This window comes from Leptonychotes weddellii, chromosome 4, assembly GCF_054177405.1.
Source record: "Leptonychotes weddellii isolate Sample4059 chromosome 4, ASM5417740v2, whole genome shotgun sequence".
NCBI classification, from domain to species: Eukaryota; Metazoa; Chordata; class Mammalia; order Carnivora; family Phocidae; genus Leptonychotes; species Leptonychotes weddellii.
In genome coordinates, this window is record NC_138372.1 from 3,531,168 (window position 1) to 3,559,080 (window position 27,913).

At 54.0% G+C, this 27,913-nt stretch overlaps 2 protein-coding genes across 5 annotated transcripts in view; one reads left to right on the forward strand and one right to left on the reverse strand.

Moving 5' to 3' along the window:
* Positions 1–22,302, reverse strand: part of NPHP4 (nephrocystin 4) — an 80,379-nt gene extending 58,077 nt beyond the window's left edge. Inside the window, exons 1-4 of the mRNA XM_081816815.1 lie at positions 22,109–22,302; positions 15,181–15,353; positions 8,835–8,987; positions 641–813 (exon numbers count right to left, since the gene is read on the reverse strand). Of these exons, the coding sequence (XP_081672941.1) occupies positions 641–813; positions 8,835–8,987; positions 15,181–15,315 (461 nt within the window). The 5' untranslated portion in view covers positions 15,316–15,353; positions 22,109–22,302. The remainder of the gene's footprint in view (positions 1–640; positions 814–8,834; positions 8,988–15,180; positions 15,354–22,108) is intronic.
* A 192-nt stretch (positions 22,303–22,494) lies between these two features.
* Positions 22,495–27,913, forward strand: part of KCNAB2 (potassium voltage-gated channel subfamily A regulatory beta subunit 2) — an 82,895-nt gene continuing 77,476 nt past the window's right edge. For all 4 annotated transcript variants that reach the window (XM_081817362.1, XM_081817366.1, XM_081817364.1 and 1 more), the window contains exon 1: positions 22,495–22,652. The gene's annotated coding sequence lies outside the window, so the exon portion shown is untranslated. The remainder of the gene's footprint in view (positions 22,653–27,913) is intronic.

Genomic DNA, 27,913 nt, shown 5'->3' on the forward strand with positions numbered 1-27,913 from the left:
ATCATCCCCCAAGCATATGCCCCACCGATATACATCTGAAGGGTCTCATGATTCAGGTTTTATTAGACGGTAATGAATGACCTTTTCCCAACAATAGCTCAAGGCCCTGGAAACCTTGCTTCCAAATTCCTTGGAGACTTACGCTCTCCCTGAACCCCTCCCAACTTGAGAGTATATAATGGGCCACCACTCACAACGCTGGTGCAGCTCTTCCTGCCCACGGGTCCTGTCCCCAGGCTTTTTGTACCAAAGACGTCTCAAGAATTCTTTCTTGGCCGTTGGCTTTGAACCCTAACGCCTTCCCTACATCACTTAGGACATGCATGGCGTTATCTCTCACGCCCAGATGATGAATCAGAATCAAGAGTTTGGGTCACTGGCCTAAAACCCCACAGGAATAAGTGAGAGCCCACCTCCATCGACTCCCACACCCAGGGCCTGAGCCAGTCCCACTCCAGCCTAGAGGACACTTCCTTGGCTTACTCAGAAATGGCAAACAGTTAATCCCACAGGACACACTGTTAGGAACAGACCACAAGTTGACCATCATAAAGCTTTCTAGCATGGCCAGTGATAAGCAGTTAATTCTCCACAAAACGATGCTGGAAACCCCCAAGGATGAAGAAAACGAGGCAGATACCGCTTGTCCTGGGAGGCAGAGGTAGGAGATTCCAGCTTGTTGCCAAAGATCCGAAGAATTCCAAACCCACATGACAGAGCCTGGAGGGAGCCGTCCCGCTTCCGGCCTTCGGTGACCACCTCGACCACAGCCACCACGTTAGGGTGGTTTAAGGATGTGTGAAAGTACACGGGCTGCAAGACAGAAGCCACAACTTTGGTGACTGACCATCCGCCCGCTGCCGAGAGACTACAGAAAAGGCGCAGGTGCGTTCGCTCTGCCGTCGTGTAAATGCCACAAGCGTGTGGCCGCGGGGAACCCCGAGTCCCTTCCAGGGCGCCGGAGAGAGCAGCCACAGTACAGTAGCTCCCTCGGAGTCAAGGAACACTCTGGAGCGCCCAACACCCAGGACATCAGACTGCTGGCTTCTGCTCCAGGAGCTTCCCACCCCCAGAAAAAGCCGACAGACAGCAGGTCGTCTGTGTGCCCCCCCATGGCCCGGCGAGGACCCGGTCACTGCAAACACACACACACACACACACACACACACACACACACACACACCTGCTGAGCCACTTCACGGAGCACTCGCTGCATAAAATTTCAACACAACTCGCCAACACTGACTGTAATCCCTGTGCGATGGGTAACCATTACGAAGTTACCTAAACTAATGCTCTTTAAACTAAGCAGGAGCCTTAGATTTCTGGAAATGCTTTGTAATTATCCCCAGTTCAGAGCCCAACTAACATCTTTTTATGACAAAAAATCGCCTTGACATCATTTTCTAACAAGATTTTTTTATTTTTTGGATGGAAGCCAAGCAGATGGTATTCAAGTCGCTCTTAAAAGGTTTCCCACGTGTATGTTCCCACTCCTCAAATGCAAATGGAGCCCCAGCTGGGCCCCATCCCTGCCCATCACCAGGGGGCGGTGGAATGGGTCAGATCCACCTGCGTCCAGCCAGCCTCACTCTGATGTGTGCTCCCAGAGGGAAAGAAAGCGCCTCTGCTCTTCTACCTCATGAAGCCCAGACCGGCTGCTTTTGCCTGAGTGGCTCAGTTGGTTAAGGAACTGCCTTCCGCACAGGTCATGGTCCTGGAGTCCCGGGATCAAGTCCCGCATCGGGCTCCCTGCTCATCGGGGAGTCTGCTTCTCCCTCTGACCCTCCCCTCTCTCATGTGCTCTCTCTCTCTCATTCTCTCTCAAATAAAAGAAAAAATAAAATAAAACTAATAAACGTCGTAGGCACAGAAGATGGGGACAGCGGGGTTTTGCAGAACAAACCTAGATGGAGGCACTGAGCTGTGGCTCTGGATGCAGAGGAGTCCCCGGAACTGCGTCTAGGGGACAAGCAAGGGTGCTGGGCCACTCGCTGAGCACAAAGACCACCCCCCGCCCCCACCAAGTCAGGGACCGGTAAGGCAGGGCCAGGCTGGGCCACTGCGAGGATGTGATTTAAACGTGGACTAATCCCCCATTAACGAGTCATTACCATGGTGTCACCAGGAAAACGTTTACTGTAATCACAGACTGTCAGCCCAGGATAACAGAGAGACACATTAAAACATCAGCCATGAGATATAAATCGTTATTCTATTATCTTTTATTGCAAAATGATGAAATAATGACCACTTACCGCTGACAGGTGGTTGGACCAAAAGAGAATTATGTTTCTGTTTCCAAGACTCAAGAACTGTTTCCGAAAGCCCCGCTGTGGAGTTGGGTCTGTCCCTGTCTCACCTCTTATATTTATACCTGTCCACATCCGTTTTAGGAACAGTGCCCACTTTCCCTTTTGGCAGTGAAACAAATATTTTAAACCCTGATGCAAAGCCACAGTCATCGCCCACTTAGAGGTCACCTTGAAATTGCTCTGCCTGGAGGCCGTGGGACCAGCTGCTTCGGCATGTCCCGAGTTCAGATCTATGGCTGCCCCCTCTCCCTCCCGTTTACCCCCGAAAACAACTGTTCTGAGACCAAATCAACAAGAGCAGAGCCCCATTGTTGTCTGCAAAGACTCCATCTTCAACCAGGAGGGTCGGCGGCTGGAAGTGCAGCATCCTGACCACGACCCGCGGTCTGATGGGCGTTACCGTGAAGGGCACGTGCTCTTTTCCAAACGTAATTTAGGAACCCTTCAGTGTGGGGACAGCACCGTGCCGAAGAATTTCTAAGGAACCTGAAAACACGATCCCACCCTCAATTTCAGAGTTAAAAGGTAAAGGCTAGATTAGGCAGGCATAAAACACAAACCCTGCTCAGGACTGACCAGAAGCATGTGGAAGGAAGTAAAAGCCTCCCAGGGGTGAGAGCCCCAGGCAGCTCTGCGGCTGGTTAGAAAACAACCCAGCAGGCCCCACCTGTGCTAAGCCCCAGTCAGCAAACCAAGGACGCCTGACCCAACTGCCCTTTCCACCTGTCCCAGGCACGCAGCCTTTAGCGTGCGGATCCGGAATTCCCTGGTCAGTGCCAGTGAGGCAATCTCCTTGGATGACCCCTCCCGCCTCCCACCCCCAGGAAGGTCACCTTGCCTGAAAAGTTTCTCTTTGCTAGAAACTTCTTCCCACCCCTCTGTCTATAAAAGCCCTTCACTCTGTCCAGCTCCCCGGAGCTCCTTTCTATTTGCTAGATGGGATTCTGCCCAATTCATGAGTCGTGGATAAAGCCAATTAGATCTTCAAATTTACTCAGTTGATTTTTGGTTTTTAACGAGCTTTAATCCCCTGGTCGCCTTGCGGGGACTGTCCCCAGGAGGACAAAGCCGGGCCAGCCCGATTCACCCATACCTAGGCGCGGTGCCCGCCACACACCCCACCAGCACTCAGCTGAGCAAGAACCGCAAACAAGCCCTTCAGACTAAGGACGTTTAATTAGCACCGTGCAGCAAGCTTTGAGAGGAAAATCCTATGCATCAACTGAAATTGCATGATTAAAAGTTTGAGTCAAGCCCATCAAATTACCTGCAAGAGAGGGTCTCTCAAGACCAAAGAGGGGGGCCCGCGTTCACCCCAGTCACATCCCACTCATCCACATTTGACAGGTTTCCTCCCTGACAGGATAAACAGATTAATAAATCATGGAAATGCTCCTGTCTTAATGCCTTCATCTTCAAAAACACAGACACCATTTTGCCTCGGGGCGAGGTCCCCATTTCTCACCCACATGACAGAATTGAAATTGGGCCTCTGGTGATGTGCCTCCCTGGAGAGGTTGCAGCCATGCGTCCCCAACAGCACCACCACCCAACCTGCCCCCTTCAGTCCCAAGCAGAAGGCTGGGAGGCGCAGCCAGGGAAGAGCAGAGCGGAGATTACAACAGTGCCTTCCAAATAATTCTTTTTAAATCAGCCTTTAAGAAAATATCTTCAGGAAGGCAAATAATTTACAAACACTTCCTGCAGCCTCCCCCTTGAGGCTCGGATGGCTTCCCGTACACTTCCCACCCTAAGACTGAACGCTCCAAGCATGGGGAACTCGGCTACATGAAACTCTCTGCTGGGAAATGCAAAGTCTCCAGTTCCAAAGTCAAAAACTTTTGTTCACCCAGGACAGAGCCCACCATTACCCACAGCAAACAACACACGAGGATCCAGACCCACCAGGAGACGTGTCCAGCCCCAAATGTCAGCAAGCCGAGGCTGAGAAGCACTGTCCAGGGTGACAACGTAAACTTCAGCCCCAGCTGACGGGGTGACATGCTGCCTTCTCCGTCCTGCTGTGTCCAGCTCCTAAACAGAGCCTGGCACCATGTGCTTGCTGAATGGATGCCCACTGCTTACACGGTGTCTGTTCATGAAGACATATTATTTAGCAGTGATGTAACCTTATGACATGCACGGCGTTATCTCTCACGCCCAGATGATGAATCAGAGTCAAGAGTTTGGGTCACTGGCCTAAAACCCCACAGGAATAAGTGAGAGCCCACCTCCATCGACTCCCACACTCAGGGCCTGAGCCAGTCCCACTCCAGCCTAAAGGACACTTCCTTAGCTTACCCAGAAAAGCAACCTCAAATACCCCACAGTATATACTATTACAAACAAACAACACAAGTTGACAAATTTAAAGCTTTCTATCGTCCCCCATGGCAGGTAGTTAAATCTCCATGCAATGAAGGCCCAATACTAGAAGCATCCTGGAGAGCGGTCATCCCCCCACTTCTGGCTCCTAGTCCCTGGGGTGCTTTCTGTAGAGCCGGAGAGGATGGGGCCCTCCGCAGAGGGAGACTCTCCACAGTCAGCACCCGAGAGAAGGACGCTGCCCTCCGGCTCCTGCCGTGGTCACGTACACTGGGAAGCAGCCCAGACGACCCGTCAGAGGCAGCGCGGCTGTGGGAGGAGAGGACCAGCGCACGTTCCAGAAGCAGGGGATTAATCAAGTCACTTAGAAGAGCTTCCAGAGTTTCCTTGGGATTACATTGATATTCCTTGACAGCATGCACTTTTAAAGAGAGAATGACATGGCTCTCTTTACTCTGATGGATGAGAACGTTCAAGAGCATCTTCTCGTGGTGTTGGTTAAGGGAAGCAGAAGCAACACAGTTAGCTGTTATCTCGAGCTCAGACAGCTGGTTCCCCTGCTCCTCTGGCAACACCCGGGCTGAGGCAATCCCGGGGTGGGAGCAAGCCCCATCTGCATGGCGGTCGTGTGTGGACAAGCCCTAGCACTCCTGCGCACTCACTCCCATAAATTAGGAGGAGGAGGGAAAATGAGACTGTCACGGGAAGCCTGCACATGGTTAGTTAAGGGTAGAATTTAAAGAATTATGTCCATCTCAGAAAGAAAATGTAGAAACTGCATGGTACTTTGGCTTCCCAGATTTTTTTTTTTTTTTTAAAGATTTTATTTATTTATTTGACAGAGAGAGACACAGCGAGAGCAGGAACACAAGCAGGGGGAGTGGGAGAGGGAGAAGCAGGCTTCCCGCGGAGCAGGGAGCCCAAAGTGGGGCTTGATCCCAGGACCCTGGGATCATGACCTGAGCCGAAGGCAGACGCTTAACGACTGAGCCACCCAGGCACCCCTTCCCAGATTATTTTTTTAAAGATACTTTTTGAGAGGTTGAACAAATTATTAACCATCTCAGCAAAAGTGAAAGGCAATTCCTCTACACGAGGATGGTCTGGAAGGGCGGCTCAGCACTCTGGTCTCTGAGCCGAGAGGCTCCATCAGGCAGCGCCCGGGAGGCCGAGTCCGAGGGGGGCAGCCCAAGTCCGAGGGCGGAGCCTGAGGAGGGAGGCCGAGGGGGCAGGAATTCATCATTCTTGGAAACACCAGCTCGGGTTCAAGGCAAGATTTCCTTTTTCAAGGTCTTTTTCCAGGACATTGTTTGCCAAGTAATAAAATCGGGGCTAAACAGGACACTGGCGACTCAGGAAAAACCCTGAGCACCTGAGCTTGGGTCACTAATCCACACTGGGATTGGACAGCCACGATGATTCCAAAGATGGTCCCCTGCTACTGGCGGCCTGCCCACCTCCAATCAGATTTCCCCCACGCCACCACTGAGCAGTAAAACCAGAAAACACAGGCACTTAGCAAGACCAGAAAAAGATCACCGAGTTTCAGAGTCCCCTCAAACCAGGGCACAGTGTACTTATGTCCCTCCCGTGTGTCAGGGCCGCCACGGGAACGCTCTGCGTTCCAACGGCCTGTGTGCACGGACACACGGACATATGCACATGCCGCACACGGGATGCTCTTTCATTAACTAAGCTGGAAAGACACCTATTTTCCCTGTATTGGGAGCATCGAGGAAATGAGAGGAAGTGCTGGGCCCGGAGGACGCTGCTGAAGGGCGCGGCCGCCAGCTGGAGCGCATTCCTGGGGCGCCACTGGCCTCTGCTGTCCGCCTTGGGCATAGCAGCCGGACCCCAGCAGCTTCCCGAGCAAGCCCGTCACTCGGTTCCGCCCACTGGCCCTGCTGCAGGCTCCGCTTCAGCAACTCCAGGGCTGAAGGGTGCAGAATCTTCCAGAAACGTTAAACACTGTGGGCCTCACTAACCCACCATCCCCTATCGCCATGCCCAACTCAGCAGAAGACGAAGTGTGAGGGCAGCCGAGGCTGAGCAGGAGTGGCGCTTGGCTCCCCTGACTCGCGACGTGGCCCTGAGCTGTGAGCCAGGAGGGCTCAGGACCAGCTGACATCTGAAGTGTCCCAGTCCCACAACCGGCGTAGAGCGGAGGCCTCGGGGGGTAGGAATGTTACGCCTGGACAAGTCCAGGAGGAGCAGGCCAGTTCCGCAGGGTCACCAGAGCCAAGCCACTCCGGGCAGAGCACGGCCTGTGGGACATCCCACCACTCACCGTGGGCCACGGAAAGGTGGACTGAGGGGAGGACACGGAAGAGGGACTCATTCCAAAACCAAACCTGCAAAGCACTCCGGTGCCAATTTTAGCGCACGCCTCCATCCCTTGACTCTCGAGACCCTTCCAGTCGGAGCGTGCAGGGTCCCGGAGCAGACGCTGGTCAGGCGCAGGCCACAGAGCTCCGGGCACTCCTGGCCTCCTGACCTGCTGGATCACTCTTCAGGGAGGGACCTATAATACCGACTCTGGAGGAAGGTGGCGCGATGGAATCACGTAGATGTGCTGTGAGCCGACGCCAGCCCACGGCTGACTCCCCACTAGGGGACTTCAGCACTCACTGTAGAAACTCTCACATACCAGGCGTCCCTGGGCCTGACTGTACACGTGGCAAAGAGAAGCCCGAAGCCCAGCCCTCGAAGGCCGCCCCCCAGGGCAGCAGAGGCTGAGCCCGGGCCAGGTGACCAGCCACGCCAGGGCCTCGCCGCTCCTGGCGAGCCTCGTCCTGCCGCAGCAGGGGTGCGACGGCCACGCATCACCTGTGCTCACGGAGCCCTGTGAGGAGTCCCAGGGGCCCACACGTAATCACGCACGGCGTGGCCGGCCCGAGGCCTCCCAGGGGCATTGGCATGTGCTGTGAGACAACCTTAACACAAGACGCACCTTCTGTTCCCAGGACGTGTGTTTTAGCCAGGCTCCGTCGGACCTTCCTGGCCTCTGGGGGCAGGCGCACCCTCCACTACTCGTGAAGGCCGGGCTCCCAGGAGAATCACTCCACGCCCGACCACAGTCTTAGCTCCGGGTGGCAGCCAAGTGCAAAGAGCAGCTCCACGGCCCCCGGCCATTTCGTGACTGGGCCGGGACAGTCCCCAGCAGAAAAGGGCCACGCTGGGCTCTGGCTCATGCAGTGACACCTCCATTATTCACAGCACGACCTGTCCCTCCAGCCCTACTCTACACATGAGAAAGACCAAGTCAACGGGGCCTCGGCCCTCTCCAGACCTGTGACCGTCAATCAAGCAGACCCGCCGCGCTCGGAAGCCCAGCCTGTGCGCGTGCAAGCCCACAGCGCCTCCGCTCGCAGCTCTTCCCAGGTTCGGCTTCAGTGTTCGCTGCGAGGGGAGACCCTCCTTCTTCACGTTCCCGTGGCAGGTCCCCCTTCTCCCCCGGGGACAGAGCGCACTGGTCTCCTTCCAAAGCTTACCACAACTTGCAATGACTCTGTCACCTGCCTTGGCGTGTCCCCCCCCCACCCCGTCCTGCGCCGCAAGTACCACGCCCAGGTGGCCCACCACCACCCCCTGGCACCCAGCTGCAGGGCTGAACAGAGCTTGTATTTGGTGCAGCTGAACCAAGACAGAAAACGCCCACCTGCATGCGGCCAGACACAACCAAGTAGGCCAAACCGCGTTAGGAAGCAATACCAATGCAACCACCCAGGGTGGAAACGGAGGCCAGGGTTCGAGTCCAGGCTCTGCCACCTGCTACCTGGACAAGTCACCTTCCTTCTAAGTTTCAATTGTTCATCTTTAAGACAAAGAAAGAAGCCAAAATGAAAGAAGGGGGACAAGGAAGGTGAGGGGAAACGGGGCAGCCAGATGAGATCGATAATTTCCTAACTTCGTTCCAAGAACCTCAAGGTTCCTTGAAGGCGAGAAGACCCCCAAGTGCTCCTGCCCTACAGTTTCGAGAGGCACGTGCTCTCGTCTGTCCGGGACACTGGGCTTCCACGCAGGTTTTCTCTGGAGACAAAGTGCCCCAGTGCTAGACAAGCTTTGCAACAGCCCCTCTGCTGCTCTGTGGTGTTCCCCGGGTCTGAGACGCACGGGTCGTGACCGCAGGTCATATCCCCTGCACCTCTGCTCTGAACCACAGAGCAGCCCCCCCGCCCCGCCGCCACGGCCCACCTCATCAAAGACGATCCTGGACGGCTGCCTGGAGAGCTGCTCCGCCGGCCTCACTGCGGTCTTCCACGTCCTCCCGAAAAAGTGCCGGTAGGTGACATCAAAGAGAGACACGCGCAGATGGCAGCCCACCTCCGAAAGCACCTCCAGCCCGCCCTAGGAGACAGAGGGTACCGGTCCTGAAGGCTGCTTGACATCGGGAGCCATCCCCTGTGCCGACCGACCAGCCTGGGAGACCTGGCCCACTTAGCAACCATCTTTAGGTGTCAAGATCCCTTGGGGGAACTGCCTCTCTCCCACGGCCACTGGTCTTGGTAGGATTATGCATCAGAGTGCTTGGCCCTCTCCGGGCCAATCAGAGCAGTGAAGTCCCAAGGCACAAACACGAGCATAAGACTGCCCCTCCTGGGGCCAGCTAATTCCTAGACAGACGAAATGACCTGCCTCCCAGAACATCTATGATGTGCAAACCAACCAATCCAGAGTCCAGACTCCCACCTGCCCCTCTATCTGGCTCTCTCAGAGGCCACCAAGATTATTTACACCAGCCAATCCTAAACCTGGTCAGCCTGCCTTACACGTTCCTTCCCACGAAAACCACAGTGACAGCTCTTGGCCACGGTCTCCCACGTTCCACCTCCCAAGAGACCCCGGTGCCACCCCACGGGGCCCTGTGTGGCCTGGCATACCCCCACCTCTTGGGCCCGGTAACAAACTGTCTTCTCCATGTTGCCCTCGCCGGCCCTAAATACAAACAAAATCCCATACCCGCCTGTGTAACTGCAGCAACTCTCAGGGGAAGAGGAAGGGGCCCATGTGCCATGTAACTCAGCAGGGGCCTCTCACAAGTCCCCAGCTTGGGCACTTCACACAGCTCACACTGTTCTGTCCGTTACACCCCCTCCAGCTAGCCCACAGAGGTGGCGGGGTGGTGCGGCTGATGGGCTGGGTGTGGGAAGTGAGGGACCAAAGCAGGACGGATGGGGTGGCCGGCCACTTCGGGGTGCCCAGGCCTTGCCCTGTGCTGGGAGTCCCACGTCCCTAGCGAAGGATGATGGCATGTTTTCTGTCCGGGGCTGCTGGGAGCGAGGTGGTGTCGGGTATGGAGGCAGGGAAGACAGCCGACGGGTCTGGAGGCCTCCAAACCCAGTTTCAATCACAGTTATGGGAGCCCCTCGACTCACGGGGCCTCGCACACAGGCTGCCTCTCCACCCACACCCCTCCAGTCTGCCTCTTCTCAGGAACCTCCCCCACCTGTGGCTCACTCCCCTGCCTTCCCTGACCATGCCCATCCTCTGACCCTACTTTCTATTTCCCCAGCGTTCATCCAGTTCCCTGCCAGCCCCAGACGAGTGTGAGCTCTGGGAGGACAAGAGCCCAGAATATTCTCTTCCCTGCTCCATCCTTAGGGCCTGGAGCTAGACTTCACCCATGGAGGTACTCGGGGCACTCACCCCCCGGGGGCCTGGTCCTAGGCCTCCCCTTGCGGCTGCTCCTGCCCAGGGTGCCTCCATCAGCCTCTTTATCCTCCTCCTCATCCCTATTCCTCCTCCCCCACTCCTCGTCCTGTTCCTGCTTCCCACTATGCTCTCAGAGAGGTAAGCACCAGCCAGGACCTGCTAAGTCCCAAACCTTTCTTACTGACCTAGACTTCTTCCCAGAGGTCCAGACCCTAACCACTCCTCCACCTTGATGCTACTTTGTACCCATTTCTATTCAGGTAAGTTTCTAAATGGTCTCTGCCGCTGCGTGAAGACAGAATATGGGACAGTCATCCGTGCCCCCCACACAGCTCCAACCATACAATGGTGCCCAGGAAACATCAAACTGAATTGGAATAGCCGTCTCAAAGCAAAGAAGTGTAATCAATGTTCATGGTAAAAATTAAACTCGATGAAATAGGTAAATGGGATGGCCAAAAAGATATACAAAAACTATTAAGAAAGTGTCCTGCGTTCAAATCATGTAATATTTTTAGCCAATTCCTTTCACAGGGAAGCTTGCAATCATCTAAAGCTGTCAATTCTCAAAATAACTAACATCATACAAACTTTCTAAGACTACACTTTTTCACATTTCCTACTTGGTCTTTTTTTTTTTTTTCCCTATTTGGTCTTTTTTTTTTTCTTCCTACTTGGTCTTCTTTTAAATGCTATCTATTCACTGATTCTTGTATGTACAGCTGACCCTTGAACACCACAGTTTGAACTGCAAAGGTCCACTTATATGTGGTTTGGTTTGGTTTTGACGAACACAGTACCAGACTGTAGATGTGTTTTCTCTTCCTCACGATTTTAATAGAATTTTCCTTCCTCTAGCTGACTCTATTGTAAGAACACAGTGTACAATACGTATAGCATACAAAATACGTGCAAATCAACTGTTTACATTCTCAAGAAGGCTTCTGGTCAACAGTAGGCTATTATTTGTTAAGTTTGGGGGAAGTCAAAAGTTACACGTGGATTTTTGACCATGAGGGGGGTCAGTGCCACTAACCTCCACGTTGTTCAAGAGTCAGCTATAAAACCTGTAAAAGTTTGGATTCCCGTGTTAAACCCCACCTGATCCTTTATGTCTATCACTAGATCTGATGTCCTAATATTTTAAGGATTTTTGTGTTAATATTCACGAGGGATGTCAGTATGTAATTTTCTTGTGATGTCCTTGCCTGATCTAGTTATCGGTTATGGCAGCCCCCCCCCAAAAAAAAAAAAAAACAGCTGGGAAGCATTCTCTCCTCCTCTGTTTTCTAAAAGAGTTTATCTAAAATTCATATTATTTCTTCCTTTGATACTTTATAAAACCCAACAATGAAGTCACCTAACTCTGGAGTTTCTTTGTAGGAAGCTGTTAAATTATGAGTTCCATTTCTTTAATGAACACAGGACTTTTTCTATTTTCCATTTCTATTAGTGTCACTTTGGGTAAGTTGTGCTTTTCAAGAAATTTGTCCATTTCAACTAAGTTATCAAATTTGTTGGCACACAAGTTATTCATGATATCCCTCAACTATCTTCTTAACACCTGTAGGATATATAGTAATGCTCCTTCTTTTCTTCCTAATATCGGCAATCGGTGTTTTCTCACTCTTTTCACATGATCATTCTTGTAGGAGTTTATCAATCTTATTAATCTTTTCAAAGAACCAAATTCTAGCTTTGCTGATCTTCTCTATTGTTTGCCCCTTCTTAACTGATTTCTGCTAAATGAGCAGAAATCTACCATTTCCTTCTTCTATTCTCTTTGGGTTTAACTTGTTCTTCTCATGTAGATTCTTACAGAGGACAGAGAGGTCATTGATTTTATACCTTTCTTCTCCTCTTGCTGTAAGTTTTGCTCTAAGGACTAAATTACTGGCATCCCGTAAATTTTGTATGTTCTTCCATTACTCAGTTCAAATTATTTTCTAATAATAGTGTGTTAATTTCCTGCTATTTGTGGATTTTCTAGGTATCTTCTTGTTGATTTCTAATTTAACACCATACGAGTCAATGAACATATATATATACTCTTTATAAATTTCAATCCTTTTAAATCCATTGAGACTTATTTTCATGGCCCAGCATACAGTCTGTCTTTGTGAATGTTCCACATGCACTTGAGAAGAACTTGTATTCTATTTGTTGGTTATAGTGTTTTAGAGATGACAATCAGGTCAAGGTGGTGGATGGTGTTTAGATCTTCCAAATCCTTATGGGTTTTTTGGTTTATGTGTTCTATCAATCATTGAGAGAGGAGGGTTAAGAGTCTCCAATGTGATGGTGAATGTGAACGGAGCTCCCTTTAGTTCTACACAATTTTGCCTCAAGTGTTTGGAAGCTGTTACTGGGTACTGTGCACGGAAGAGCGATCACAGCTGGCCCAACTGTTATGCTTTGAAAGGCCAGTATACGAGGCTGGCCCTTGACTGGAGGCTGGGCTTAGCTTTCAGGAGGGTTCCCATCACCCTACTGACAATGGCACCCTGTGCCTAAACTATACAAACTGGTTTATGCCGAACACGTGCTTTCTTGCTGGGAGTATGGAGCGTGGGAACATGCTAGGCAGAGGACAGCCACCTGCCCAGTCAAAACCACATGGCCACTGGGTGTCTAACAAGCTTCCTTGGCTGGGAACATTTCACACGTATCGCCACGACTCATTGCTGGGGGAACTGAATGTGTCCTGTGGGCTCCAATAGCAGAGGACCCCTGAAGCATGTGCCTATTCCCCCCACACTTTCCCCCCATATGCCTTTCCCACAGCTGATCTCACTCTGTGTCCTTTCACTGTAGTAAATCTTTCCTGTGAGACTGATTATATGCTGAGTCATGTGAGTCTCCCCAATGAATCACTGAACCTGGGGGTGGTCTTGCAGACCTCAACAGAGGTACATGCACATTTAGGACTGGCCTATCTTCTGGATTCCCATCATCATTACAAAACGCCCCTTTATCTCTAGTAATACTCCTCACCGTGAAATCGACTGTCTGACGTCAGCACAACACAGAGGATTATCACTGGGTTTACAGGGCCTATCTTTTCTCCATCCTCTTACTTTCATACTACAGTTCATGTCTTTCTGTCTAAAGTGGGTTTTATAAACAACCTCTAACTGGGTCTAACACATAACTCCAAGTCAGGGAATTCCACTTGTAGGAGTTATTCTACAGACATACGTGTGCATATGTGTAAATGAAGTGAATTGCCGTAGCTGTGTCTGTAATAGCAAGTGACTGGAAAAAAATCTGTTCATCAACCAGGGTCTGATAAATAAATGCAGGTTCATCCAAACAGAGAAATACTATGTTGTCTTAAGAGAGAATGAAATTTTTCACGTAATGACATGAACAATCTATAAGACATACTGCTATGAATGTTTTTTTTAAGCAAAATAATACAGGTATATTCATCTGCTGTATTTGCTTAGAGTTTCTGGAAAGTTATACAAAACAACAGGTCACATTGGCTGTGTCTAGCGTGGGACGCTGGTGCCTTAGGGACTCCGTGGAATGATACACTTTCCTCACGTACCCTAGTGAATTTTGAACAATGATAATTACCTTTTCAAAAACAAATAAATACATGGGTGCCTGGGTGGCTCAGTTGGTTAAGCAACTGCCTTCGGCTCAGGTCATGATCCTGGAGTCCTAGGATCGAGTCCCGCATCGGACTCCCCGCTCAGCAGGGAGTCTGCTTCTCCCTCTGACCCTCCCCACTCTCATGCTCTCTCTGTCTCATTCTTTCTCTCTCAAATAAATAAATAAAATCTTTAAAAAAAAAAAACAAATAAATACAAATAAACAAATGAAATAAAATGGAACAATAAATAAAATTTCCTTCCTAAAATTCCTAGGAGAGACGACGGTGCTGTCCACTAAGCTGTGAGCTCCTATAAGGCGGAGGCTGCCAGCGTTGTCTGCCCGGGCTGGAGCCCAGTGGCCGCCTAGAGCAGTGCACCCCGTGCCCCTTCTCCCAGACTGTCCCCTCTTCTGTGAGACGCAGTCACGAGGCCCCCCGCTTCCAAGGGCTGCTGTGAGGAGGCAGCAGACTGAATGGGAAAGTGTTGGGCAGTAAGAGCTGGAAGACCGGCAGCCACCACGGGGCTAACAGCGCCAACGCATGGCAGGCACTGAAGCAGAGGGCTTGGAAGTGAACGCTGTAGGGCGTGAGTGGCTTCCCAGAAGTGAGCTCTTACAGCTCCAGTACCCCAACAACTGTGAACACACGGAGAACCGCGCTACCATCTGCAGAGGACATAGCCTTGCCAAGCCAAACCCTACAAAAAGTCACATGTTCCCAATGGCAGGTCTGGATCCTTCTCATGCATCCCCCTGGGTCTCACTAGAACCATCCGATTACGTGGGTGCTCGGTGGGCAGCGCAGAAGCACCAGCTTCTCCAGCAGTTTCCCTGCCCCCAAAGGACACAGACGGGTGCAGAGCCACAGAGCAAGGGCCTGAGTGTGCAGAAGGCTGTGGTACATCCAGGCGATGGCTTCTGCCACGATACCCAGAGCTCTGCCCCTGCAGTTCTAACCGCCAGGCTGCAAGCAGGCTGTCTTGGGTCGTGCACGGGCCCACCTCCTGCAAACAACCTGGCTCAGAAATAACACAAGAAATCAGATTACCTGGGTTTTAAAATGGCTCTATTGTGGGCAGAAAGAAACCTTTACCCCGTGTCAGAAGTGCTGACCGAGTCGCTGAATCGTGTATTCTCTTTGCTGATGAGCCACTTTGCCTCCAAACACTGCCAAGGCCCAAGGTAATGGGCACAGTGGTAAGACTTAAATAAATAAGTGAAAATCAATATCCCCTCAGCTGAGAGCAGTAGCAACATGCATAGGACAATAAACAGCAAATTTCTTTACCTGTTTAATGAGTGGCCCATCGAGACACTTCAAGACACACTGAAACGCTGTCGATTCCTTTGAAGGCTGGCGTGCTCTCTGTGGGTGGGGAGGGACCAGCACGTTCTGGTCCAAAATCCTGAGCCAGTCATTCATTCTGCCAGTCTGAGGGTCACCTGGGCCTCTAGGAGTACCTGTACAATTTGTGTTCGAATAAATAAAGGAGTTGTAAGGGCCATAGTGCTCAGAGGGATTCTGAAAGTTTCCTGCCTCCCCTTGCATCCCAGAGGAACCACCATCCCCAAAAACCACACTTCGCAATTCCTCCCTCCAAACCCCAGTGCAACAGACTGGTACCTGAGCCGCCTTCTCCTGGCAAACATGCCCCTCTTGCTCCAGATCCCCTCTCTGTCCCTGCTCTCAGGAGCCAACAACAGCACGACTGTGCTGGCCTCCATAACTGGCACAGAGACACGCACATGCAAGGCTGCTTTGTACAGCTGTGCAGGCTGAGCACCACACAACAGTGCCAGGCCTTGGGGACTAGGGCTATCTTAGAAGGGACTAGGAAGCATGACCCAATCAGAACCAAGGAGATACACATCTCACAGCTTCTGCTGGCTCTGCTGAGAGAAGGAAATACTCTTTTCTGGAGCCCTCGGAGCAGAAAGGTCATCAGTATGAAGTTGTCAGGAGCCACCGTGGGAGCAGCTTCGTTGAGACACACAGGAAAAGCAAGCAGAGCAAAAGCAAAAGCAAGGGCCAATGGGTCTCAGTGTCACGGTTAGAGCCCTGGCTCAAGGAAACCCTAAAGCCACCCAGGACGGTTCAGCTACATGGACAGTCTCTTGTTGCCAAAGCCGGTCTGGGATAGATTTTGAGTGTTATGGGCTTCTGGGTGACCTGGCTCACTAAGGATGTGATCCGCCTTCTAGCCAGACAGAGATCTGAACCTTCTCTATTCTCTAGCCGCTTTTCAGCTGACACAGAATCTTAAGCTCTTGGCTTTGATAAGAGGCTGAATTCTGTACACTAAAATGACACGCAAGATAGGGCAGTGGATTTCGTCTCCCAAGACGGTGGTTCTTTAAATGGGGTCCCCAGACTCCGCAGTTCCCTGGGGTGGTCAAGGGCTCCACAAGGTCAAAGCTAGTTCCATAACAGTCAGATGCTGTTTGCCTTTTTCACTGTGTGGACATTTGCGCTGGTAAAGCAAAGGCAAGTGTGGGCGCAGCGGCCTCCGTGAGCCCCAAGGCAGGCGCACCAAACCCTCGGGCCGCGGTGCATTCTTCACTCATAGCAAAAGGCAGGGCAGCTTCACTTAGGAATGTCCTCGGTGATGCTGTGAAAACTAAGAATTTTATTACATCCTGACCCTTGAGTACAGGCACTTTTAACACTCTGTGATGAGAAGGGAAATACACAGCACGGACCCACTGCTCCTGTCGTCCGGCAATACCATCTTCACTAAAAGAGCCACTGAGAGAGGGACCGTGCTTATTCAAACTCGGACACTTTGCAGTCTCCCAAATGTGAACTAAACGAGTCTGTCACTTCAAGGAAAACTGGTAATAAGAGTTGGGCTTACAGGCAAAAATTAGAATTGGGAGAATCTGTATCTTCCACTGTGAATCTGACAGCTTCCTCCTTAAAGACGGTCCTGACGAGATGGATGGGGACGGCAACAGAAGTCATCTTTTGAAATTGTAGGATTAAATGTGCACTATTTGGAAGATCAGCATACTTTAGAAGCAGTATTTTCCAGGTGAGCAATGCATCACGATATAAAACTCTGCGTGAGTGAAAGATCCATCCCAAGTGCAGGACCGACCGAAGGACTTTAATGTACTAGAGTGTGCAAAGTTCACAGGCAGGGTGCCCAACTCCACACTGCACAAACCTTTAGGAAACCACCATTGTGGAGTTTGGGTGAAGTACCAGAGGAGAACGTCCACAATTACCTAGGACACTCCTCCCTTCTCTGGGTGAGGCCAAGTTTCTTTCAAATACTTCAACTAAAACAACTTTCTCAACAGGCTAGAAACAGAAGCCTAGGGGTGCCTGGGTAGGTCAGTCGGTTAAGCCTTCGACTCTTGGTTTTGGCTCAGGTCATGATCTTAGGGTCATGGAATAGAGCCCCAAGTCAGGCTCCACACTCAGTGGGTAGTCTGCTTGAGGTTCTCTCTCTCTCCCTCTCTGCCCCTCCCCCCATGCTAGCGATCTCTCTAAATAAATAAATAAATCATAAAAAAAAAACCAGAAACCTATATGAGACCCAGCTGTCTACTATGCCAGACGCTACAAAAACTTACAAAAATGCAAAATCACCCCTCTTCCTGGTAATTTTTTTGTTCTAGAAAACAAATGGTTTTCATAAAAAAATACATTTTATGCTAACATGTAACAGGTCTATTGTTATCTCTACATAAGCAATAACATTAACATTTCTCAGATTTCATTTCCAATAAACACTAGTAGATATAATTAAACAAAAGGTCTTTGGAGTCCTCAACAATTTTTTAAAGTGTAAAGGGGTACGAGGCCACAAAGTCTGAGAAAGCCTATTCTACCAGGACCCAAAAGATGAGGGCTTTGCGTAGCCAGGCCACCCTCCACCCTTGCAGGCATGTGGGGAGTGGAGGGAGCCTCTAGAGCGTGGGCATGATTGGCCTGGAAAGCTCCCCCACACCCAGCAGGCCTAGGCACAAAGCTCTGCCCCCACTGGAGTGCCCCCCACCCCACAGCCCCTGCAGGCAGGCCTTCGCTGCAGCATCCAGATCTGGACTGTCCCCACATGAGCACTGAGGCACACACGCGTTGCGTTTTTTGTTCTGAGTCACTTTTCTCTGCGCAATATCCCTTGTTTTAAGCAATGACCCCCCACAATCCCACGTGCTGCCCACAATTTAGGGCCGGGCACTTTAGTGATGGGCTCAAAGACGAACATGTGACCCACACTGTGCCAATCATCTTCCCCAGGACTCCAGCCACAGTTCCTCCTGGAGAGGCCGTCTCTGCTCGGAGGGCAACTGCTGCGCAGGCCAGCCTGAAGCCCCATGGGCTACCCTGCCACTCCAGGGAGAGCCTGAGGTCAAAGCCAGCGCCAGGGAGACTGGTGGAGATTGGTGGGGAGTCCTGCCACCAGAACCCAGACCTCTAGGTGGAGACAGCCTGATGGAAGGCAGCCCCTACTCCCATTGGAACTGAGTTGCAGGAGCCAAGAAAAGCCCTTGGAGGCTTTCCATGGTGGCTAAATAATGGCCCCCAAATGTCTCTGTCCTAATCCCCAGAACCTGTGAATGTGTGACCTCACATAGCAAAGGGACTCTGGGAGCATGATTAAGTGAAGGTGGGGGAAAGTACCCTGAATTACATAGATGGGCCTGAGGCAGTCACAAGGGTCCTTAGAAGAGGGAGGCAGAAAGGTCAGAGAAAAGGTCAGGTGGCCACAAAGCAGACAGAGAAGTGAAGGAGGGAGGGGCCACAAGCCAAGGACCAGCTAGAAAAGGCAAGGAAACAGATTCTCCCCTGGAGCCTCCAGGAGGAATACAGCCCTCCCACACCTTGACTTTAGCCCAGTGATACTGATTTTGGACTTCCGACCTCCAGAACTGAAAGAGGATAAATCTGTGTTGTCTTGAGCCACCCAGGTTGTGGTATTGTTACAAAAGCCACAGGACACTCACACAGCTGTCTACCACTTGTAAGCAGCAGAGGCCTGACAGCCAGCAGGAGGGTCGCCTGCCCAGCAGAGCATCTTGGAGGCTCGGGGGTGCCAGCTGCTGGGCCCACCTGGCCCCTGAGCTTCCCGTGGTCACAGCACTTGCCACCTGCCCTGTACGGACCTGCCCACTGGCCAACCACTTGCATAAGGGGATCTATGTTCCTGTGTCCTTGGTACTGTCTCACCATCAGAACTCAATAAATTTTCATAAAATCAAATTGAAGTTTCAATAAAGTTGACTCCCAAGCATTTTTTTTAAGAGAAATGTTGTTTTCCTGTTGACCTTCATTATAAAATGGGGACATTAATTCATACAAAGTGAGGCCATTAAGGACTGAAACTTCCTGGGGCACCTGGGTGGCTCAGTCAGTTAAGCATCTGCCTTCCACTCAGGTCACGATCTCCAGGTCCTGAGGTCGATCTCCAGGTCCTGAGGTCGAGCCCCACATCTCCCTGCTCAGTGGGGAGCCTGCTTCTCCCTCTCCCGCTCCCCCTGCTTGTGCTCTCTGGCTCACACACTCTCTCAAATAAATAAAATCTTTAAAAAAAAAAAAAAAAAAGGTCTGAAACTTCCTGTGTAGGAAGTCCTTTGTGCCTCAGGATCACGGGGGCAGTGTCACCCTTGGAAGGGGCCCCTGCATGCTGCCCGCAGTGTTTTCCCAGCGTGAGGACGGCGCTTTCTTTGCAGGCTTTGCTCACTTGCCCCAGATTCCTGACCCAGCACCTCCTTCCCTCCCCCTGGCTACCACACTTGGCCGGCAGATGCCGAAGAACACTTCCGTTCTAGTCCACTTCTAGTCCACCGGGCAGAGGAAACACATGCATGGGACTACCCTAGTCTGTACCAGCAGGAGGCACTGGGAGGAAAGGCATCCCTTCTGAAAGGGACAGCCACCCAACAGAGAAACAGTGAGCCGGGCACGCAGAGGCAGGCAGCAACAGTCTGAGTGGGCGATGGAGGGAGAGGGCACCTGAGACACAGGCTCTTGGAGGTTCCCACAGATGGGCACAGAGCTCTGCCCTTCCCTTCCCTTCCTCCCAACCCCCACCTGACTGCCACCCGACCCTCCTTCCTCTCTACAGCCACTCTGCCCCCACTCTGCCCCGGCCACAATTCCTCCCGGACACCATGCCCTCTCGGTTCCCCTCAGCACACACACGACCCCCCCCACCCCGGAAAATTCCTACTCATCCTCTAGGAGTCAGATCAAATGCCCCTTCCTCAGGGTGAGCACCCCCATCCCCCACCGGTTGCTCCCCCACAAGGGATCCTGTCACAGAAAGTCACCATGCTTCCTCAGTCTCCATGTTTCTCTTGTTCTGCAAGACTGAGCTCAGTGAGGTCAGGGCTGGGTCCTCAGCGAAAATCTTTTTAACGATTAAGTAAATAATTAAATTACACTGTGGAGAACTTAAGAATGCTATGGAGGGAAGACAGGACCTTTGGGGCTAGATGAACAATAAAGAGAAAACAGGGAGGGCTCCATGCTTTGAGCCCACAAAAAGGGCTCTCCAGGGGAGAAACAACACAAGAAAATGCACCAGGTTTCACCGAGTGCCTACTGTGAGCCGGGCAGTCACAGACCTTTTCATGTGTATTATTCCAACAACTGTGTAGGTAAGTATCACAGACAAGGACAGTGAGACTCGGGTTAAACGGCCAGGCCAAAGTCACACAGCCGGTCATGACCGGCCCCAAAGCCGTTACAATCAAAGCCAGGAGAGGCCCCGGAGCCTATGTTAAGACACAGGCTGAGGAGCCCCGGCTAACCTCCGCTGTCCTCAGACTTCAGGGGAGTCTCTTGCCCTCCCTGCATCTGTGTCTCATCTACAGGATGAGGGGACTATGAAGTCTCCCAGAGGGCTCTGCTCTGCACACCTCTTGTGTTCCAGTGCACACAATGATGGAGATTGCCAAATACCAGGTCTTTCCAGTGGGGGAAAGACAAGAGAGCGAGTGTGAGCAGCACACAGGAGACAAGCCGAATTCAGTCTCCTCGGGCGGGGGGGCAGAGAACAGGGAACTCCAGCACTGAAGAGGTAAGCCAGGATGAAATCTCGCCAACGGTGGTTCCCTAGAGAAAGAGGGGGGCAGGAGCCGAGAAGCTGTGCAAGCAGGGGGAAGCTTCCTTCCAAGCAGTGAACAAGATCTGGGAAAAGCTTTGGGAAGCTTTTTTGGGAGTAAGTGGAGATCTAATCAAGCGCTGCCTAGAATTCCCTCACTCAAGCAATCCTCTTTGCATACGTACCAGGTGCCAGGTACTGGAGAAACCGTCCTGATTATAGCAGACAAGCTCCCTGCCCTCATGGAATGTATCTGGTGTGAGGCAGAAGGACAGGATGTAAGTTAGCACACAAGGAAGCCATGGTGTGATCTATGAAAAAGACAGAAAGGTGTGGAGCGTGCAGTGAGCTGGGACGGAGACTGGGTTGGAAGCGGAGACCGCTATCCACGATCAGAGGACATAGCAACACTTAAGACAGGAGCGGGTCTGAGAACGCAGCAGTCTTGTACGGAGACAGGCCCTGGAGACGCGCACAGGTGGGGCCTCTGAGTCGGAATGAACGCTTAGGAGAGCAAGCATTCAAGCTGCGGGAAGGGCCCAGGTGGCCAGCTCTAAGCCCGTCAGGAAGCCAGCGAGATGGACAGCGGAGGGGAAGGCGGGAGTGGATCCAAGGGCGGTCAGAGGCAGGCAGGACCGGCAGGGCGTACAGAGCCTCCTGCAAGAGCCAGAGTCTCGCAATCTTCACTGGGCGGCGGCTCTGGGAAGCGCCAGCAGGAAACAGGCACCCGGCCGGAGATGAGGACGCAGCCGGGGCACAGGCACCCTGCAGGGGTCCCCCACTGGCGTCTGGCCGAGGAAAGGCTGCGGGACGCCGAGTGCGGAAGGCCAATGTCAAGGTCTCAGCAAAGCCCAGGCCGTCCGCACCGCGCTCTTCTGAAGCCGAGCGGCAGCAGAGGGGCGCAGGGTCAAGGGCAGAAGGCGCAGGCTGAGCCCCAAGGACCCCCGACGCCCACGGGAACCCCGGGCCGCACCGAGTGTCAAGACCGGGGCGGGATGCGAATGACGCGGGCACCGGGTCCCCGCGGAGAGCCGCACGGAGCACCCCCACCCCGGGCCCGGGGAGCCCCGGCCGCCTCGGCCGCCCCCTGAGCTCCAGGCCGCGTCCAACCTCCCCCGCGGCGCCAGCCGGCATGGTTCCGCCCGCCGCGGGCAGCGTTACCTAGGAGACGGGCCCGCCGCGGCCGCGCTCCGGCCGCCGAGGCTCACGCTGTCGAGGACGTGCCCCCACGACGGACCCAGAGCCCCGCCGGCCTTCCGGTACCCGCCGGAGCCCCAGGCCTAGCTGGCTGAGGACCGGCCGAGGGTCGCCGGGTCCACCGCCACAGCGGGAGGAGCCTCGGCAGTCGGCGCGCCGCGCGTCCGGGCCGGGAACCCGCCCCGCGTCAGCGTCGTTGGCAGGGCCTCGGGACCAATCGGAGCCCAAGCCCCGAGGCTCCGCTCCGGTAGCGCCGGCCAATCGGCGCGGCGGCGGGCCCGTCCTGATTTGCATGGCCGGCGACCCCTCAGCCAATTGGAATATGACTGGCGTGAAGGACAACCAATGAGAAGCTAGTAGAGGCGTGGCCCCGGGCGTCCCACGAGGTGAAGATGCTGCAGGCGGAACCTGGCCGAGCGAGCGGGATTCGGGGGCGCTAAAGTCGCCGGGGCAGGGCGGGAAGGAAGATCCGGAGCGGGGCATAGGATTCGGAGCTGGAGCCCCCCAGGTAAGTGCTGGGGGACCCCGGCGGGCCGCGCTGTCCACCGCCGTGCGCCGAGAGAGCGGCGGCGGGCACCCGCGAGGCCCGCGCTGATTCTCCATCTCCTCTTCCACAGCGCGTCCCCGCGCCCGCCTCCGTCCTCACCTCCTCTCCAGCCGGTTCACCTCTTTCTCCATCATCTCCCTTCCCCCATCCCGCCCGACCTTTCAGCTCCCATCCCCGACCCCTGCCCCAAACTTCATCCCTCCCTTCGTCCCGGTGCATTCATCCCCATCTCTGCCACCTCCCCTTCCCGCAGCCTCGCCTCCGCCTGCCCCCATCCCCCCTTCCCATCCCCTCTCCCGGCCTCTGCGCAGCCCCATCCGAGCGCGCCTGGTCACGGACCTCCCCATCTCGCCTCCTTGTTGCTCCCAAAGGCTCATCCTGCCTCTCGCTCCTGATCCCTGTCCCCATCCTCCCATCCATTCTGCTCCCAGCCCCTGTCTCCTCCTGTGGACGCTCTCCCTCCACCTTGCAGATCCCCGGGACCTTGGCACTCCCTTCCTGCACCAGTTCCTCTGGCTACCTACACACCCAACCCCACCCAGCCCCGTCCCTGTGCCCCTTCCCCGTTTTCAGCTTCTCTTCTCTCCCTGCCTCCCTACCTGCTGCTGCTCCTACAGGACGCAGGGACCCAGCAGCTGCGGCGGCAGCAGCCCATGTACCTGCCCACCTTGCCACCCTCCCACCCAGGCGCACCCTGGCTCCGCTCCTCCTGCCCTTTGTCCTGGGGGATCCTGGAGGGGACTGCGTTTTGCCTAGAGCATCCTGGGGGGCTCCAGGTGGGAAGCCCCTTAGCACCCTTTCCTGCCTTCCTTCCTGGCCACCATCACCCTCCCCACCCCACCCCCACTTTCCTGCTCAACCTCACTTTGTGATTCAGCATTTTTGGGGTTGGTAACTTTCTTTGCTTCCTGGCATGACAGGACTCGGCTGTGGGGCTGAAGGCTGGGGGTCTTGACCTGGCAGTTGGTTACCGTGGCCACCTTAGGAAACAGACCTGCGTTGCCTGGTAGAGAACAGGGATGGGGAGCAGGGGACCGGCCAGTGGGGGCTGTCTTCTCTCCCTTTCATTTGTCCTGTGTTGAACCGCATCCAAGGAGAGATGACATAAGTAATAGCTCTTGGGGAAATGGGGTATTAGCATTTATGGAAATTAATACATCCACACCCGAGGAGTAAGAACACCAAGTTCAGGCCACAGCTGTCCCACTGTCTGTTGTTTCAGGACTTCTTCTTTCTCTGCAACTTCTCCTCCCCCTCAAAAACGCCATCCCCCTTTCAGTGCCAAGAGCAAGCTCCCACTCTGCTAACACATTGCAGGGCTGGGGGACCTGCGTGTGGGGAGCCCCATCTGCCCTCCTGATTGTTGCTTGGAAAAGCATCCACCTGCAGAGCCAGGCTCCTGTGAGGTCCCTGGGCTCCTGCCTGTGTGCTCTCTCAGCAGGGGCCCAAAGGGCATTGGCTCCCCAGGTTACGTCCTTTAGAACACTTTCTAAAGGTCCATACCCAGCCTCAGTGGCACTGATGGTGTTTGGGCTACCATACGATCCTGCCTGGAAAGCATCCTGGGGGAGGCATCCCCTATAAAACCGGGTCCAGCTGCTTGTGTTTCTCTCTACCCTGCCAGTTGCCAGACACTGGGCCCTGCTCAGCACCCCTGAGACTGAGCCAGGCTGTGGGGGATGGGGGTCATGAAATATGTGAAACCCAGGTGTTGTGCTTACAACCCTCTTGGGTCTGGGTGTGGAGCCTGGATGGGAAGAAATGGGCCCCAAAGCAATTGCACACCGCAAGTGTGGAAAGACGGGACACCACTTCTTGCCTTGTAAAGGTCAGGGCCAGCCGTGGGCGCTGGGGGTCTGAGGGGCAAGCGAGCTCCATGGATGGGACAGCTTGAGAGGCCTCACCCCGTGGGGCTGGCTTTCTTTCTTTCCTTTACTTTTTCAATGATCTTCTAAACCTCAAATGATTCAGGAGGAAGTGAGTGGCACCGTTTTGATTTGGCAGTTTCCGGTAGGGGTCCAGAGGGAGGGGGCCTCCTCCAGACTTTCCTGTTTTTTGGTACTGGGCCCACGGCAACTGGACAGCACAGCGTGTGGCAAAGGAAGGCCTCCTCGTTACTAGAACCTGTGTAACGTGCTTCGTTTCCGGGGACTCTGGCTGAAAGCAGCATGTGTTTAGTCCTTGATAAAAGTCTCAGTGACCTTCATGTCAGCAAAGGTCCCAGAGCAAGAGTGGTTTCCTGGAGTCCCTGGATAACAGGGCAGGGCAGTGGCAGCTGCAGGCAGCATTTGGGGAAGACCATCTCTGATGGTGGCTAGGGCCAGAGACACGGTGCCTCCCGCCATCCCCTCTCCCAGCAGCCAGGGGGTCTCATGTCATAGAGGCAAAAGGTCTTGGGCATCTTCCCCCCACAAAGGAGTCCACAGAAGCCCAGAGGCAAAGACTTCTCCAAGGTCACTCAGGGGCAGGGGCGGATCCCAGATAGACTCTTTGCATCCCACTAATGGAAGTGCAGGTCACTTCTTTGACTCTCTCCGTTGGAGGATGCCAGCACCCTATGGATGTGCCCAACCATCGGGCTGGGCTGCCCTTTGGGGTGGCCCCTCTGGAGACGTTGCTGACATGCATAGAGGAAACCAGTGCCCTGGGGTGTATCTGAGTCACTGGGGAGCTGTTGGGAGTGGAGGATATCATCAAGCGCAGAGAATTCTAGTGATACCATCCTGCCCAGCCTGGCAGGTCCCCAGAGCAAGGGTGCCATGCTTCCAGAGATGTCATCAAAGAGATGGCAGGGAGCCAAGACACTGGGCAAGATGAAAGGGGAGAAGAGACTCAGGCCATGCTGGGCCTGCACTTTAAACCTTGCTCCATGATGGGTCCTTGTAAATAACCCTGCAAGGTGGGCTGGGTAGCCTGGATGGGGAAACTGAGGCACAGAGTGGTGGAGAAAATGATCCAGCCTCCCTAGCTCCTATGGACACCTTGATTCTGTTCTTACTGTGCCAGAACTCTGAGACAGGTACCACCTCCCTGTCCCACCAAGCTCCGGAAATACCAGAAATCCCCCCCACACACTCACAGTTGGGTCTCAGATGCACAGGAGGGTCAGGGTTCAATCCCAGCTCCCAAGGGACATGGAAATCCACCTTTTTCATGAAGGGAAGTCCAACACGCTCAGTTCTCTACTCGCTCTGTGCCCTCCCTTTCTTGGGGGCCACTCTGTGAGGAGACGTGGTCCTTGGCAGCACTTTCTTGGCTCAGCCACTTCAGGGGAAGAAAAGAGAACAGGGCCTCCCCAAGAGAGAGCACACACTGGACCAGGTGGGAAGGTGACCCACCTGGTCATGCTGTCAGCTATGGGGGTAGCTCAAGGCTTTCCGTTCAGCCTGCCCTTAGCGGGTAGCAGAGCCTCCCTGCCGGGTGGGTGTGAGCTCCTGCTGTGACCTCTTACTCTTTGCTGCTTCCTGTGGGGCTCAGCTGAGGGCTGGCCTTTCTGTCCCTGTACACCCCGGAGGAGCTCTGGGCCCAGCGCCCCCAGCCTGAGGGTGCCCCATGGCCACACACCCGGCTTTCTAACTCATAGCCCTGCAGGACGGGGTCTCAGGAGGCTTTCCGTGCTCTGCCAGATGGCCACATACTTAACCCTGGAGACCTCGGGCGTGTGTGTGGGCTTGAGTGTGTCCCTCATAGCCGAGCCAAGCCCCGCGACACTGGCCTGCATCCCTGGCACCTGCCTTCCTTGACCTTCCTCCTTGCAGGCAGCCCACCACTTCTCTCTCACTCCAGCACAGGCATCTACAGTCTTGACTCTCAATGCCATGCGGGGTACAGATAAAATAGGATTAGGGCAAGGGAAGAAGCAGAGAAGGGGACAGTCTCCTTCAGCTTCACACCCATGCTGCAGACTCAAGGCATCTCCCCCACGGACATCTTGGGCCCTGGCTGCTGGGCCTCAGTTAGGTCTGTCGTGCAATCCGAGGCTGAAAGCCAGGCACGCCTTTTTTCTCAGATCCCTGCCCTGAGTTCGGGACAAACCAGCGGACTGGTCATCGCTGGGCCAGTTTCCGCAGTAAATGAGCAGCTCCTCGTGTCCCCTCAACACCAGGTCTTGTCCACGGGGCCCTGTGTCACCAGTCTGGCCCATGGACCCTGGTGGGGAGTTAGCTCTGTGTCTCCCTCAGTCTCTGGCTCTCACCTTCCCAGCCACCTGGCTTCATTCTTGTGCCTCCCTGTTTCTGGATTGGCAAAATGAGACTATGTGAGTCCAAGTATAGGGACAATCCCTGGCTCATCGGGGGTGCCCAATCGGTGTCGTCTACCCCCTCACCCGCCGCTTCCAGTCACGGACGGAGCCCGAAAGGTCACCCTACCTGAAACCCAGGTGGCTCCCCAGAAAGCTCGTGCAGTGATTCAGGTCCCCTTCTGAGGGGCTTTGTGATCCCCCTCAGGACTCCTCAGAAGGGCTGCCTGTTCTTGGGGCACAGCCTGGGAGAGCCCAGCTGGCTGCTTTTGTGGAGGGTGGGGAGGGCGGTCCCGTGGCCCCTGGTCTGTAGAGAAGAGCTTCCCGGTGAATGGAGGGACACGCCTCGCCCTGTCCTCCCTCACCGCAGGCCTCCTGGAGGGCCAGACCGCTGCACACCTGCATGCGCATGCAGCAGCCCACAGGCACGGGGCGGGGGGCGGGGGGGGGGGGCTGATGATGCAGAACCACCCTCTGAGCACACCCACCCGCCCCTTCACCACAGCATGTCCTCATGTTCCCTCCCTGGGCAACTGTGTGATCTTTCAGAGCAAACTCCAGCCCTGATGTCCACAAGCTGTCACATGCAGCCAAGGGCAGAAGGATCTAAAATTCTGCCTGGGAGCCTTGGTATCCTGAACGCTCCGTGGTGGCAGGGCCTCTCCAGAAGTAGCGCCCCCCACCCCTTCTAGATGGAGGCAAGTCAGAAATAACTAGAAGGCATAGACAGGGAGATTCTGATGCTCCGTCTTCACCAGTAGCCCTGCCTACAGTGAGTGGGGAGCGTGGAGGCTCCGGGGGTCCTGGGGCCCCAGGCGTGCCAGGCTGTCCTGAGCCATAGGTGCACACACCAGAACCACAGGGACTGGTGCCCGAAAACAGTCTCCCAAGGGCCGGGAGCAGCTCAGTGAGCTCCGTCTTCTGCCAGCGCTGGTCCAGGGGTTCGGAGAACCCCACTCTGAGAAACACTCCTCAGCTCGTT